This window comes from Diceros bicornis, chromosome 2 (assembly GCF_020826845.1).
Source record: "Diceros bicornis minor isolate mBicDic1 chromosome 2, mDicBic1.mat.cur, whole genome shotgun sequence".
Lineage (NCBI taxonomy): Eukaryota > Metazoa > Chordata > Mammalia > Perissodactyla > Rhinocerotidae > Diceros > Diceros bicornis.
Genome location: NC_080741.1, coordinates 61,820,073 through 61,837,319, shown reverse-complemented (window position 1 = coordinate 61,837,319; position 17,247 = coordinate 61,820,073). Strand labels below are relative to the sequence as shown.

The window sequence follows — 17,247 nt, the reverse complement described above, 5'->3', positions numbered from 1 at the left end:
AGATGGTCTTAACAGAAAGACAACATACACACAATCTGTTCCATGACAAGGCAAAATGTGCAGCACAGGAAGTCAAGTGGAATGATTTTCAAAAAGTGATTCTGAATTTGCAGCAACGTAGCCCATCCGAAGCAAAAGAGAACTCCCCAGACTTTCCATACCACGGAAGATTAGTGGCTCCCTTGCTCTCATCATGATCTAGTGCCTCAGAATATAATTTAGAGATTTTGTTATTATTGTTAGGGTCAGTCCAATCCAAGAAGGCCAGCAGAGGGGAATGGAAAATGCAAAAATAGGAAGGATCCCTCTTTGTACCCATTTTGGGATGCAAATAGAATTGGATAGTCCATCCAACTGCAAAAAAAATTGTGACAGATAATCTAGTTGGAGGGATAGTAATTAAAAGACGCCCCAGTAGTATTTATACTCCTTCATGGAACTTCACATATGCATGGAACAACATATCTCCCAAGAAAGAGCCGAGTGAAGGCAGAGTATGCACTGTTGCTCCGGAAAAGCAAGTCAATCAAATAAGTCTCAGGAGAAGCTGGTAAAAGGAATTCATGTCTTTTGTAATTACTTGAATAGGAATGGCAGCTACCTTGATATGTACCCCTTTGCTACATGATAAGCAGAGTAGATATTACCCTGCCCTACTATCTTTCCCAAAGTAGGTTTTATTTAATTCAGATTATAATTTACATACAAGAAAGTATATAGATTTTAGACGAGTTTAGAGGAATGTATACACGCATGTAACCAGCGTGCTAATCAATTAGTAATAGTAGTAGTAATACTGCCGTAGAGCACTTCTAAGTTTCTAAGCCACGTTTCCACGCCTGTGTCCTTACTTTGTTAGGTGAGTGAGATTTCTATATTCACAACAGGGATAATTCTAGCCCCACTGAGGAGAGGAGGAAATAGACCAACAGAGATTGATACACTCAAGTTTCCTCTGGAAGTAAGAGGCACACTTTTTTTCATAAGCAGAAAGAAAGTAAGAGACACACTTTTTTTCAAAAGCAGAAAGAAAGAAAAATACAGAGTGAAAGGGAGAGACAGTGGGACTACCTGGAGAGAAGTCAGCGCCAAGTTTGGCATGGGAAAATTGAAGATGGGAAGAGGCTCCCATGAGCCGCCACGTCTCCATGTACTTTAGTTTGAATTCCTTAGAGAATTAAAAGGTTTGATGTTCCCCTGCTTTTGAAGAGAAAGCTTGTTTGTCTTTCGAAAAAGACTGACACTGTTAACTCCTCAGACCAAGAACCTAAATCTTACTTGGTGCATAGTGAACAATCACTCTTGACTCTGCCATTTCAGCCAAGTTTTTCAAGAGAATGTTTCTATTCTCAATGATGTTCTTTGTTTGGTTAGAAGCCCCTCATTTAATATTTTATATTATTCTGCCTACAACTAGCTTTTTTTCTTAGTGAGTTAAATCTCACAATTAATTTAATAAATGTGAATCATTTGTAGCAATCCAAAGAAAAGCTAGCAGAGTGAGGCAGTCATATGAGGAGGGAAAGTAAGCATGTGATTCTGGATCTTATCTCAAGACCTAAAAATGAATTTGGAGCCCTGTCAATATTCCTGAATTCTTTTGCTCTGACATCTTTCTTTGTGTTTCCAGCCCAGAATTCTGCAGATAGTTTTTGCATTTAACTTTAGGTTTATGCCACTTAGTAGTAAATCCTTTCGTGAAGCTAGCAGTGGAGACAACGTGGGTTCTGATTCATCAGGGCTATACAACATGGGCCATTTACTTTATTGTTTTTCCTCTAATCAACTAAAAGGAAACTAAAATGAGATGACTGAGGGGCTGGCCCGGTGGCATAGTGGTTAAATTTGCGCACTCTGCTTTGGCGGCCCCGGGTTCGCAGGTTCGGATCCTAGGCGCGAACTTACACACCTCTTATCAAGCCATGCTGTGACAGGCGTCCCACATATAAAGTAGAGGAAGATGAGCATGATGTTAGCCGAGGGCCAATCTTCCTCAGCAAAAAGATCAGGATTGGCAGCAGATGTTGGCTCAGGGCTCATCTTCCTCACCAAAAAAAAACAAAATGAGATGACTGAGCAATAAGGTCATCTCTCCCTACCCTTATCTTCTACTCTATGAACGTGAACAAACAATAATATTTGAATTGCAATTACAGTTGACAAAATGTTTTCACCTCTAGATACTTGATCTTCGAAATAGATCTATGAGTCTGAGAGCAGGACTACCAGGAAAGGACTTGGCCCTAGTTTTTAAATAATAGTAAATAATAGTATAATAATAATAACAACAATAGAACAGACCTGCCAAAAATCTTTATACAGGGTTTGCATCATTCTCTTTCCAAAATCAGTAATTTTTCCTGGCCTCTTCCCACCTCATTGGTCCTGGGTAGTGGTAGTATTAACTGTTTTTTACAAATGAGGAAGCTGAGCTGTATTTTCTTAGGCAATGTGACCCCCAACTTTGCACTGGGTCTTTATCTAGGTTTTCCAATTACAAGCAAAATTCCCCTATGACTTTAAATGAATTAACCTAATTCACGTCCATTGGCTCACTTTCAATAATTCTGATTGCCAGTTATCAGAATATCAAACCACATTACTACGGCTTATTATTTCTGTATGTTTTCATAGCTTTTTGGATGGTTTGTTTAATTTTTATTTTCTCATGTGTCCTTTTGTCCTAATTTTTATTTGCACTATTCCTTTTTTTTCTATTCCTAATTAATCATCCTTCTGAAAGTTTGCTAAAGAGTGGGTAAGTGCATTTTCTTTTCCAAATAGCAATGTTTTGCATTGTTATTTTTTATTAAGGAAATATGGAATAATTCAAATGGATACTAAAATGATCTAATAAATGTCAAGGAGCTGGCATACAGTATTTTCTGTTGAAATCGCTTTTCCTTTTTTCCTGGCATTTATGGAAGATTTTTGTTTGTGTGGGGGTTTGTTTTCACATTACTATTTAAATGTAATCGACAGTGGCAGTTAGAGAAATTGGAAAACTTAGCAGCAGTCTCGGGAGAGGTTCTAAACCTAGGTCTGCTTATACATGAATGGAGGAAAGGAGTGGCTACCACAAGGGTTCAGAGAGAGACAGACTCTGCCTCAACACTGAGTCAACACCTGGAGATACAACTGAGGAGCTCTGAGGCATTAACCCAAAACATCTGAAGGTCTTAGAACAGTTTTTGCAAAATCAGTCACAGTGTCTTGGTCAAATGCCCTTGGGAAAGATTCCACTCCCTAAGCCACATCCCCCAGCAGTTTTCCAAAGGTAATTTTTCATCTCCTGTATGAAATTGTTGTAGTATCTAGCTTTATAAGACCCAGATCAACACAACACACTGCTAAGCCATTAAGCCATCCATGCATGCTGTTTGTAAATGTGTGTCTGTGTCTACACATATCCAAGCTATGGAAAGCCTTGGGTGAGGAACAATGCACCTGGTAATTTTTTTAAGAGCTTTAGATCTCTCTTCATCAAAGATCTAGAGTCAGAATCTTACAGATGCTTCTGGGACTATGGAAATAAACTGGGTCTGCAGACCAGGCTTTATTTATAAATTGCCTTGTCTAAAAATTACTGACGGATGCAATGCCATCACCTCCCAAACATGCTAATATTTGTCTTTCTGTGTTCTTTAGCATCAATACCATTCAAAAATAGATGAACTAATTGAAGAAACTGTTAAAGAAATGATAACACTCTTGGTTGCAAAGGTAACCTTCAGCTTCAGGTGAAATGTTTCATTGTGCACATTGCTTTGTTATGTCCGCATTCCCATTAAAATGTAACACGTTAAAAAGTTGAGCTGGATACTCGTATTTCTCAGGAAACAAGATTGTACGTCACCCAGCCTCAGCTCGGAATGATTTTTCTGATGATTGCGAGCCGTGTGAAGATGAATTGATGAAGTGGCATATGTTAACTTAATAGGAATTTGTCCCCAAACGTTGCACTAGGATATGTGGAAAATGTTTGTTTTGTTTTCCAGCACTGACAAAGTTAGATTTTTAAATACAGAAAGTTAAACGGTAATAAGGAATTCTGCCATCATGAAAACCCCCTTTCCTCTAGTTTCACATGCAGTGAGAGTCATAATAAAACATAAAAGTCAGATAAAGCTATTTCAGTCACCCTCATGAATTATAGAATTTTAACTAAGTAATGCTGAATGGGAAGACATTTATATTTGCCAGTGCTAAACTTCTGTTTCCCCCAAATTACTGATAAAATACAAATAAAAATAGATTGGATTAAATGTAGTGCTAATATGTAACGTAAAAACTGCTTTGCGCAGTTTTGGATTTTGAAAAGTGCATTTAATATTATCGCATGCTATATGCAACTCAATAATATTTTGTCACTTTGCACTTCTGTAACACTGTATATTTGCAATCACATAATAATGAAGAGAAAGCCGGATAAGTCAAATATTTCTATATAAAGGCAGTCTATTGCTTTCCCCAGAGGCGGAAACGAAATAATAGAATGCAAAATGAGCAGAGGGCTCAAGGCTGGTCTCTATGTGGTCAGGAGATGTGGCTCTTTATTCTGAACAATTACAGTTGGAAATAATTCTTTTTCTTTTTTGCTGTTTTACTAGTTCGTTACTATCTTGGAAGGAGTCCTGGCAAAATTATCCAGATATGACGAAGGGACTTTGTTCTCTTCTTTTTTGTCATTTACCGTAAGTAAAGAGCTTCTTTCTTTCCTGGTTTTTGTTTTAGTTTGAGTTTGGGTTTGGAGGCAGGGGTGCTGTTGTGTTGTTTCGTTTTTGGTTTGTGTGTATATGTTAACTGCAGTCAACTACCTATGTGTAATAATAACACTAAGCAGGACATTTCATAACAGCAGGTAATTCAAAACCATTTCTATTTCCTTTGTGAATATGAAGTAGACACACACACACACACACACACACACACACACACACACATACATCTCTATATGTATGTATCCAAAGAGTTGCCGGCCTGAGCCCCCTTAGCTATCTCAGGCAAATCACTTAATATTTCTGGGCCACCAATTTCTCATCTGGAAATGAGGAAAATTAATTTTAGAGGTGGCAAATGGAGACTTGCAGGTGAGATGGAGCCTGCAAATATGTTTCATTTGGTCCTTACTGCGTCGGGTACACTTCTTAACTGAATTAGTTGCCCAGATTTAAAAATCAGGAGAATTCACAGAGAAGTGCATATTTCAGGGACTTGATCAAGTGAGCGGTCGGCAGCGCCGGGCCTGCATATGTAAGCCTGCATAGCAACAGGCTGCTGCTGGAGCTGAGTCACGTCCAGCCAGTCGCCTCACAGACCAGGCACGTGTTTGCCAGTTTTCCGTAGCCTCCTCCTGGCTGTGTTGCTCATTCACGTACCTGCCTGGGCTTGCAGACACTTGAGTTTACAACCTCTGGAGCAGGTGATCGAGTCGATACAAATTCTGAGAGGCTCTAACTCTGTGCCAGAATTGGGCACTGGCATAGAAGTGAGTTAGATGGTGGGCAGAAGCCAGTCGAATTATCTGTAGGTAAGGGATCAGTGGAGAAGGCCACTGCAAATAGGCTGCTTCAGGGGCCTGGCTCTCCCACCCTTCCTAGTGCTAGGCAGACACTGAAGCTGCATGTTTTCTTGCAATTTCTGACCGCAAGGGTTCTTGCTGGCTCTGAGACCAGCTGTTTTCCTCTGAAAATGCCATAGGAAAGGCAATCAATTTAGGACCCACGATCTGTGGGTTTTACAACAGCCTTACTGTATGAAGAATCTCCTAGAAAGGCACTGAATGCCATGAGTAAGGCCTGGCACGGGGTAGGGCATAGCACATCATTGTCTTTGGAATCTAACAAAACCGAGTTCAATTCCCATTACCAATATTAATCAGCTGTGTGATCTTGAGTAGGTGTCTCATCCTCTCTGAGCCTCCGTCCTGTTTTGGTTTGGGTTCTCGTTTTGGGGAGGGGTGCCATTGTGTCATTTTGGTTTGTGCTTGTGTGTGTGTGTGTTAATTGTGGTCGACTACCAATGTCATACAGGAGTGGGGAATAAGATGATATCTCCCATAATGAGCTGCTGTGAGGATAATAACATAAGTGAAAGAGCTTAGCATAGTCCTAGCACATAGTAGGCCTCAATATATGGCAGCTATTATTAATAAAAGATAACTAATATGATTACTATACGATATAAACATACATGCACATGAGTTCTTTGCAAATATACCCTACTTTGTTCTTTCCCTAACCCATATGTTTGATTTCCTGGGATTTAAGGGAAATGTAGACAGAAAACATTTAAAACAATTTTTAGATAGCATCCACGTATCTACATGCCCAGCTTGTTTTAATGTGCAGCTCTAAACTTCCCAGGTGTAAAGATTGAACTCAACCCCAGAAGTGTGATGGCACCAGCCCCTGGAATTTATTGGCGAAGGTGGGGTAGGAAGAGGATGGTGACAATAAGAATTCTGTCTGATTTTACTCTGTAGAACCACCAAGGAAACCTATCCAACCCACTCCTTTGACAAACAAAGAAGCCAAGGTTCAGAAAGGGGGAGTAATTTGTCTAAGGTCACACAGCAATGGGTAGAGTAGGGACAGGAACCCAAGTCTTCTGCCAGCTTCCCCCTACCACTGAACAGCTTCCTGGAGAGAGTGGGATTCAGCTGGCAATTGCCTGGCACTAGAAGGCAGATGGGCAAATGAGTGGGGAAGATGCATAAAGAAGGATTCAGGGCACATGAGTGGGAAATATTAGATAATCTTTCATTCCTCAGTGAAGTCATGGAAATGGTGAAAAGAGGCAGAATTAAATGCAACATTTCTGGAAAATGTTCCCCTGACACCCACAAAAGATATCACTTTCTTTGAGTCTTCATTTTGAGCAATGGTTTTTACCATACTGGACTTGAACCAGTGAAAACCAGGAAAGCCCCTCTGCTCTTTATCGAGCAGAATTCAATCCACCACGGGGCCCCACCCTAGTCACTGACTTACCAAGAGAACTAATCAAAAGTGGTCCAGTGGCAGCGGTGACAAGGACATGGTACCAGAGAGATTCTCACGGAGGGTTAGAAACCTAGTGTATCTGACGCGTGAGTTTTCAAGCTGAAATTTTCATCCTCTCATCTCCCTTTTCTGAGACATTTTGCAGCCGCACAGCATGCCTAGTGAAGTCCCCATAACTGCAGAACACTTCAGTGCCTGTTGCTGGGCCTGTAACTTCCCTTCCTTAGTGACACTTCTCCCACACAGTAGGCCATCCCAAGGCCAAAAGCACCCACTTATCATTTGCAGCCTATGTTCTCATCTCCTGCTGGTATTCCAGTGTTGGAGAACACGAGCTGTGCTTAGAGGTGGCAGGAATATCTCCACACGTGGATTCTGAGCTCCTGCCCAAATTTCAAAAGGCCTCTGAAGACTTCCTGCAGCCCAGTGGTGTTAATTATCCCAGAGTGGAGTGGAGGTAAAAGGGTTGAGCAGAGGCACCAGGTGTTGTGGAAAGATCCTTGAAATCAGTGATGAGAGAACCAGCTGTGAGTCCTGGGACACTGGACCAAGGCGTTGAGATAGTGCCGACACCCTGGCAGAATTGCCTTAACTCCGCTCCCATTTCTGATTCAATTCTTCAAGTATTACTGTGCACTTACCACGTCCCCACCTCAGCAGGGCTGCCAAGTATGAGCCATGTGCTCTGCCCCCCAGAAAGCTGACAAGCATCGACAAATATGCCACCCTTTCCCCCTCTTTCTCCCGCTGAGCGCCTCCTTTCCTGGGTGGGCTTGATTTCATGGTCCAAGCCAGACATTTTGGAAAACGTCTGCAGTGGCACAGAGCAGGCAGGAATATTTATTTCTCGTCTCCATCTGCATTGCTTCCTCTCTTGGAGAGGAGCTGGGGGGAGGAGGGAGGATGAGATGTGGTTTCTTCGTGCCAGCCCGAGAGGCGCCCAAGCACACCCCTCCTCTCCTCCCTCCCCAGCCCCAGCAGCAGTAGCAGCCTAGGATTTATGGAGGCAGGCGCCTTTCGAACTTTTGAAAGATCAGCCCAGTTGGAAGTCGCAATTAGCAACTATCCGCCCATTTCCCCTGACTGCAAGATGTGCTTTTGTGTGGGTTGTCTGCTTGGAAGCGTCCCTGTCTTGTGGGTAGCTTCGCGCTGTTCTTTTAGGAGGCCAAGAAGGGGGACGAGCAGGTGCCTGGGTTCCTCTCCCAGCAAGTTAAAATCCTTTCCTTGATCCTATCCAGGTGGTAACAAATATGCTGGTTCTGAAATCCATTTGTTCTTTCTTTCATTCATTTATTCAGTCATTCATTCACCAAACATTTACCTTGGTAAATGTTTACCAAGCACCCATGCGTCGTGAATTGTGCTAGGTGCTAGGAACACAGCAAGGAGCAAGGAAGGCGTGCTCTGTTCTTTTGGAGCTTACATTTAAGGAAGGAGACAGACAATAAAAAAGGAAAGCAAATTATAGCGTGGGGGAAGTGCCGACAGGCCGCAAACTGGAGAGAGCGTGAGAGAGAGAGAGAAGGTAGCGGGTGGTGGTACTGCAGCTGGGATAGTCATGGACGGTCTCTCTGAGGAGGAGATGTGAGCTGACACTAAGAGGAGTCAGCCATGGGTAAAGAGTAGGGGAGAATCTTCTGGACAGAACAGCAACTGCAATGGCCATGAGGCAGGAAAGCAAAAGGCATTTTTGCGGGATATTTTGGAAGTAACATGAACAGGATTGAGGATTGAGTGGATGTTAAGGGTGGAGGCTGGATTGGAGGGGGCCAAGGTGGAAGGCCCGAGAACTGCGATGTATTGAGGAGCTCAGCTGAGCTGAATGAGTCCCGAGAGTCCATAGGGTACAGCAAAAAAGCCCAGAATGGAGAGACCTGGGATGGGATCCCAGCTCTGCCCCTCACCATGGAGCCGTGTGACCTGGAACACGAGACGACACTTTGGCTTTTAATTCCCTTCAGTGTAATATGATGACAGTTATATTAGATGAATTCAGAAGTCTAAAATAACTACAGCTCCTATTCTTCAAGCACTTGCTAAGTGCCTGGCACAGGGCTAAGTGCTTTAAATATATTTTTCTCATTGAATCCTCTGAACAATCCCATTCCAACAACACTCTTCTGCACATGATGAAACCAAGGCTCAGAGAGGTTAAGCCCTCCAGCTTGACCAGCACACTCGCTCCTTCTAAACTCTGGAGCCTCCGAGGAGGAGTGAAGAGGTAGGAGGAGCCCACCCCCACCCCTGGCAGACAGAACAATTAGATCAAATCCTCTGAAGCCCCCTAGAATTCACCCAAGATCTCCCCATCAACCAAATCAATTTGAGATGGTCGCAATGTAACATGGAAGCCAGTCAGGCAGGAAGGATAAAGCCCATTTTAGGGCTGTCAGGGGCCCAAACCTACTGTATGTCCAGTCTCCTAGGTCTCAAATTACCCTCATTCACCCTTTTTTCTCTTTTGCTAGCACGTAAATTATTTTGCCACTTAGAAATGAAACAAAGGAGACATGCATCTTTCTGCTAGAAGCCAGCATAGGTCACCCAGCGGCTTCGAATGCTTTTATGCAGAGCTCTTGATGTCACACCAAAGACCAAGACCACCTCCTTGGTCAAAAGCCAGAACTGGAACCAAGAAATTCACTTCTGTCCTCAGAATATTTTGGTTGCGAAGCATTTCAAACTTTAGAGTGGGGTGAATGTTCATAATAGTTGGTTAGTGTTATCTCTCATGGGGTTCCATTTTGGCTTTGGCATTGGGGAATGCCCACCGTGGGAGAGATGGCTGTTTATAGTGTGGGCTGGTGATGGTGCTGCAAATAGTGAGGTCTTGGTCCACCTTCAGAGGGTAACATCATCAAATTATCAGATGCTGAATTCATGTGATTCAAGTCAGTTGGCCTCTACATGTCAGAGTGGAGGTGCCAACCTTGGTAGTAATAGCTGATGTTTATTCAATACATACTATGTGCCACACTGTGCTAAGTGATTCATGTGCATTTTCTTATCCGATCCCCACAATCACCCTATGCAGTAGATACAGTTATTATCCCCATTTTACAGATGAGGGAAGTTGAGTAATTTGTCCCAAGTCCTACAGCTACTAAGACCCCACCTTAGATTTACTGCTCTGTTATCACCAGAATGTTATTCCCCATAGAAGCACAGAAACCCATAAATGAAGTCAATTAGTGACTCTTCTAGGAACCGTCTACTAACTGATATCATTTCTAAGGGAAAGAGTCATGTATTTTTCACATCTTACCAGCAAAAATATTTTATAAACAATTTACCCACCAGCCAATCAGTTTGGAATAAAACCGAAGGAATAGACATTGAAAATTCCCCATTTCCTTTGTTCTTTCCAGGTAATCTTCAGTCTCATGTTATTCCTTCATTCAAAACATGTTTATTGAGTGCCTACTATGTTCGGGGCACTGGGGGCTTCGCAATGAATAAGAGCAACAATGCCTCTTATTGTACATTCCCATGAGAGAGAGATATTCTCAACAAGTAATTTACAAGTGTGGCAATTATTCAGAGAGAGAGAGAGGTAGCTGACGCAATGGGACCCAAGCTCATCTGGGAGTCCGTGAAGGAAATGACATTTGAGCTGAGGTCTAATGGATAAGTAAAATTTTGCCTGGCAAAGATAAAAACAAAGAATCTTCCAAGGTACAAAGACTTGGAGGAGAAAGGGAAGGGCTAGTACATTGTGGGAACTGGAAGTTCATTGTGACTCAGGGGAAGGCCAGAGCAGAAGGAAGAGAAGGACAGGGGTGGGATTAGGGGCTGGTCAGCAGCCTGGTCAGGAAGGAGCTTGCCCAGGGCTACGGAATTTCAGGGTTTGCACAGGGACATTATCAAAATTGATTCAGCTGGAGAAGCTACGAGACGTCACAGAGAGACCAGCTACCTGTTACAAGCTGGGGTTGGGTTTGTGGTCTTCTGATTTTGAAACCTTGAGCCACCATTGGAAAGCAAGACTTACTTGGCCTAACGTATTTTGTTCACGTGGACCAACAAAAACACTGTGCCCTGAAATGTTCAAGAACTGTAAAGCACTGATCTGACACGCCTTCTACCGACTTCTTTCATCAGCCGCCCCCCAATGTTTCAGAACTTGACATCCACTTTGGGGTCCATGACAGATAATTTTATCACCTAGTAGGACATCATCCTCATTTCTAGTTCATGCCTTGAAAACACAGTTGACAATTAACATGCCTGCTGTCCAAAGCAACCCTTCAGAAGCTTTTCAGAAGAAAAAAATAGGCATCCAAACTTAACCATTTCCCTTAATATTCTTTTGGAGACAGATGAATGTCATTCAAAGTGAACATAAGACAGACGCAGTGTTTTCTTCAGACTGTGAGGTGCTGAGCGACCAGGTCACAGAAATGTCCGCTGTGAAATAAATACCTAATGAACCTGTACATGCTTCAAACAGGAAGTAATTGTTCTGAAATTAAAAATTAGAGGTTCTGACCTGACCTCTGAGCCACAAGCAGTGGGAAGCTTAGCACCAGAAGTTAGAGGGAGAGATGTGATTGTGAAGCCCACACTAACAGAGCAAGTTATTGATCATTTGTAAGCCTCAGTTTCTTCATCTGTAGAATGGGAATGCTGATGCCTACTTCAGAGAGCCGATGGGACAATTAGAAATAAGGTGAGCAGTAGGCTTTGCATGACACCTGGCACCTGGTGAGTGCTTCATAAATGGCCATTCTTAGCCTTACCTTCAACTTAAACTTGTAAGAAGGTTTAGATGACCCTAGTACTTTTAACCTCATTCGTTCAGTCCTTAGCATGGCAATTATTTCTCCGAAGGAACCCAAACTATTATTCATAACAGGATCAAGCAAAACTCTCTTATAACTTCTATTTCAGCACCTTCTTTTATTCAAAAATTTGATTCATCAAAGATGTTTTTCATTAAGTTTAGTATATTTTTAGCATTTAGTGTTTTATTTAATTCTTCAAGAATTTTTCATTCATACATGGTTTCTAGAATACCTCTCTATTAATCAAAATATTTGCTTAACCAGAATTGAATATTCCACTGTCCAAGCATATCTTGGGTTGAATCAGATTTATTTCAATATATATCTAGGTTACTTGTTTGTCCAGTTATGTCCCTGACTAGAATATAATCTTGGACAGACTAACCATTTATCTTAGTTTGCTGACCTATAAAATGGGAATAATAATAAGACCTACATTACGTAGTATTGTTAGAATTAGATGAGAAAATGCTTTATACCTGGAACAGGGTAAGCATTCAATACTTGTTAGATATTGTTGTTATTGTGGTTATCATCGTGGTTATGTCACTGAGTACTGAGTAGTAGAATTAGTTACTCAATCAGCCACCATATTTTAAATGACTGCTGTATGTAAATTACTGAGCTAGAGTAGTAGATATGGAAAGATTAAAAAAGAGAGAGAGAGAGACCTTATCCCTGCTATCTGGAAGTTGCTTTCTAGAGTGCATTCAACAGAAGGAACTTTTGAGATATTCTGGTCCCTTTTATCAGTGATGTGCTCGAGTCTGCTCAGATTTGACCTGCTGTTGAGAGCCAGTTCTCCACATCTCTTCCCATCTCCACATTTAGTGATATCCCTGTGGTAGCTTGAAATCGACCCCGGTCGAAGTATATGCACCATGGAAATCGCAAACATTACGAAGCAGGGCTGCTGCCCCTGCTGCTGCCTTTGGAGAGTCTTTTTATTAGTATGTCACTGAGTGTTTTCCAAGCATAGGATGTGTACCACATGATACCTGAGATGATGTTAGATGCTACAAAAACTCAGCCTTAAATAACACCAATCACATGGTGAGAGGGTTATTCCCTTTTTAATTTTATTTTCATCCTTATCCTTATATCAAGGAGAAAGTTTCCATGGAATGCTTATCTGTCTCTCACACTTCTCTAAAATTTCAAATCTTCATATGTAACAAAGAGAGAAAGAGCTGGCAGGCCTCAGGCTGGGTACTTTCAGCATGCAACCGTGTCTGCCTAGAATGTAATAATTTTATTTTATTTATGTTATATTTATTTTTGTGCTTACCTTCTCTTATTGAGATTGATATTGATTTTCCATTTGTGGTAGTGATAGAAAATTTCCTTTTATAATTATTTAAAAAGTGAACCAATGTAAAGAATATTAAGTAAATAAGTCAATGTAGTACCAATGGCACCTGGGCAATAGCCAAAATCAGGGAGGTGGTGTTGATGCCAGAGGTTTGGGAAGTTGTGGTACATTCTAGCTGCCCCATTTTGCAGTTGTGTCAACTGAGACCAGAGAAGTAAATTGACTTGAACAGCTAGTTAAGTCACAGAACCCAGACTTCCTATCTCGTCCATTTGTTTGTTTTCCTCACTCTTTACCTGAGATGAGGAAAAAAAGGAGAAGAAAAAGACCCTCTCCATTTGCAGCAGCCCTAGGCTGACTCTGATAGACAAGTTGTCACTGGCAGCAGTGATATAAACTATCTATACCCTGAAGTTCAGGCTGAGGCAGCTGGAGGGTGAAGGGGAGGGCATCAAGGGTAACAGGTGGTCCCTTTGTGCAGAAACGTGACTACTCAGTAACGACAGTACAGCCCTCATTGGGGGTATGTAAGACATGGCCCTTGCCTTCTTCAAGCTTGCATTCTGTTGGGCTCCTTAGTGTTGAGTGATGTTCAAAAGGCAAAGCAAAACCCAAAAATGCCAGAGGTGGGCAGAGGCCCCACTTATAATCAACTAAGAATAAGCCTTTATGCCTGCTTAGAGATTTTACAAAATTAAAACTTTCCAATTTGCACTTCTGAATTTCTCCTAAAATGAGAGTATGCCACGTAAATAGACAAATGGAAAAGCAGTACAGTGTCGTTAAGAGGACAAATCCTGGAGTCCAGCAGACCCACATTCACACACCAGCTCTATGATGCTGCCAGCTTTGCGTCCTTTAGAAAGTCGTTAAACCTCTCTGAGCCTCAGTTTCCTCATCTGTAAATGATCACAATCATCATGCCCACCATTGTGACGGTTAATTACTTAGAAATTGCTTAGCCTCGTGCCAGGCAAATAATAAGCATGCAACCATTGTTAACTCTAAGCAGCATTCAAAGGGTGGGTTTGAAGGAGCCTCTGAGCCTTGCAGAAATCCTCCCTGGGAGTGAAGGGTTGAGACAGAAATGAGGAAAACTGGAAGGAAAAACAGGTCTCCTTCAATCAGGCATCTGTTTGGAAGCCCCAGGGGGGAAGAGAGATGAGAACATACACTTCCTGGACCCAGTCTTGGAGCACAGTACCCTGAGCAACAGGAGACGCGAACAATTCTCCTCGTTAATGAGGCTGCGGCTCCTAATAGGTGCATGGAACAGAATGCTTTTGCTTAATAGAGATCATTTCCCTGCCTCTTGCCCAACTCCCCAGCAGTGCCAGCAGCTCTTTGTTTAGTGAAAGGTAGGGACTTTGAGTAGTGTGGTGGGATGGGCTGTAGGAGGCATTATTACCCTCATTACTATGATAATAGTTTAATCACAATCAATATTTATGAACATGCACAGAAGCCGTGCAATCAACCAGCAGCCCTGCAACTCAGGGTTGTCGTGTTCTTGCCTAGGGACGCTTTCCAGGAAAGCCTAGGCTCTCTCCCACCTTCTCCTGGCCCCTCTGAAGCTCTAGAGTGGTCCTCAGAGGTCATTTCAGAATATCCATGATGGTTACATAGATAGTTACATGTGAGGTCTTGTCTGTGGTAATAGGTGAATATCATCATAACGTAATTCTTTTTGCTTTCCAAAGTACTTCCACAGTCATCGTCTGGATTTTATCTTCAGACTCTGGTAAATCATCTTGTGAAAAGGGTAGGGCAGTGTATGGGGCAGCATAAGACAGTGGGGGATCCTTTGAAGTCAGATTCACTTGGGTTCAAACCCTAGCTCTACCACGCCTTAGCTGTGTTCCCTGGGGAAAGCAACTTAATCTCTCTGAGCCACAGTTCCTTCTTTTGTAAAATGAGAAGACAAGTTCTTATAAGAACTGAATAAGGTAGTGTAAATTAGGCATTCAATCATTGACAAATGCATCTATATTTTTATATATGACTATATATCAGGTGTCAAGTATTTCTATGTTGTCTATTAGAAAACTAAACAATTGCTTTTCCAAAGTCACATAGCCAATGGTTAAGAGAGCAGAAGTGAGGGTCCAGACTTGGAATCCAATATTCACTTTCTATGATCTGAAATTTTTTTAACTGCCGTTTAACACTGGCAACTTAGAGAAACCTTATTTTAAAAACATTTCAATACTTAACTCTTTTCTTTCAAATATGAATCAAATTTGGAAAGCCAGTGATCATTTTTCTGAGCAATGGCCATCTGGTGAGCTACCCTTAAAAACATTTTGGTGTCACAATTCTCGCATCTGTAAAAACAGCATTTATAAACTCTGGCCCTCCTAAAAAAAAAAAAAAATGAGGGACGATATGCATCTGTGTAGCATTTACAAGGTGCTTACGTGGCATAGTGCGTCACAATTGGCCGGAAATGCCATTGATCTTCAGCAAGCAGTGAAGACATTTCAGCCCTCAAGTGACAGAGCTATGAGAATCCATCATGCTGCCTATGATTCCAGACATACTTCAAGGTTTGTGTTTTTCTCTAGTCCTCAGAAAGTGTTGGAAGGGGCTTTCACTGTAATTGTCACTTGGCCCCAAGCAGGAGCCACCGAGGTTTGCTCAACTGCTCACCCGCACACACAGTCCCAGTACATCCACCCACCGGTACATTCTGTCTCCCCCAGGCAGGCAGTCCCTCAGTTGGCACTTACAATTGATTCATCTTCCCAGCATGCACTTAGAGCATCCAGATTATGTATTGAGGGAGGTTTCTGCTAGGTTTTGCTTTTGCCATTTGTGGATGACATATCTCAGAATACTGATTTCAGTCAACGAAAAACCTTGAAGAAGTGACCCTGGAGAAGATACATTTTTCCTGCAAAATGCCTTTCTCCATTAGAGTGTTGAAAATTCTATTTGTTTTGTTCTTTTTTCAATAATTTTTGATGAAAGAAATATACATACATGGTTAAAAAATGAAATAGTACAGAAATATTCATAATAATTTTTTAAAAAGCAACATTTCTCTGTCCTACCCCTTTACACCCTCAGTCCCTTACCCCAGAAGGGACCCTTTGAAACTATTTCCTTTTTATCTTCATAGCTCTAAGTACTGTTCTTCTATTGCTATTTCTTGATTTATCCATCTTAGAGATTGACTTCCTACTGTAATTGACAGAGGTTTAGCCTCTGTAGAAGATGAACATCTTCTACTTAGCCTCCTCCATCCTCCTGTGAATGGTTGTAACATTGTAACATTGTGTAGCATTATTGTTCCTCTCAGTACCTTTATAGCTTGAAATAATACCCTCCCACCTTCAGTTCTTGTTTCATCCACAAGATGAGGCTATTGACATCCATGCCCTTTTCCTTCCCCTGCCTCCTCCTCGAGTGGATCTCTTGTTCTAACACGGAAATTGAATGACACATCTCTTCATTCTTATTTAAAAATGTAATAACCTATATTTATGAATGTCTCTTGAGTCTAGACCAGCACTGTCCAATAGAACTTTCTGCAATGATGGAAATATTCTATATCTGTACTTTCCAATGCAGTAGCCGCTAGCCATGTCACTCATGAGTACTTGAAATGTGGCAGGTACAACTAAAAAGTTGAATTTTTTAATTGTATTTTGTTTTAATTCATTTAAATTTAAATAGCCACTGTAGCTGTTGGATAGTTCAGGGCCAGACCAAGCTTAATATACAAATCCGATTACCTAGAAAAACCTGATTTTCCGGCAGAAATCATAATAATAACTGACACATAGTTCTTACATACGATGCCCTGGAAACTGTCCTAGAAACTCAATTAATAACCCAACAACTTTATGAAGAGTATTGTTATCCCCATTTTATAGATGAGGAACGTGAGGCATGGAAAAGTTAAGTAACTTGTCTAGTAAGTGATAGAGCTGGAATTTGGCCCTATGAGATCCAACTCCAGACTCTATGCTCAGAACCACTTCCCTATACTGCCTCTAATCCCCATTAGAAATTCCCATGTCCTTTTTCAGATATTTCCAATCTGCTGATCATTGATGTGGTCATGGCTTCTCCCATGTTAGTGGCCTGAACAATGCTTATCATAGGAGCTATTACACTTAGACGTAAACTCTGCCCATTCCAT

The 17,247-nt window shown here is 41.6% G+C and overlaps 1 protein-coding gene across 4 annotated transcripts in view; it reads left to right on the top strand.

Moving 5' to 3' along the window:
• The window catches only part of CADPS (calcium dependent secretion activator), a 436,212-nt gene that overhangs the window by 364,771 nt on the left and 54,194 nt on the right, over positions 1 to 17,247 (top strand). For all 4 annotated transcript variants that reach the window (XM_058562346.1, XM_058562336.1, XM_058562329.1 and 1 more), the window contains 2 exons: positions 3,649 to 3,723; positions 4,611 to 4,694. In XM_058562346.1, the coding sequence (XP_058418329.1) occupies positions 3,649 to 3,723; positions 4,611 to 4,694 (159 nt within the window). The remainder of the gene's footprint in view (positions 1 to 3,648; positions 3,724 to 4,610; positions 4,695 to 17,247) is intronic.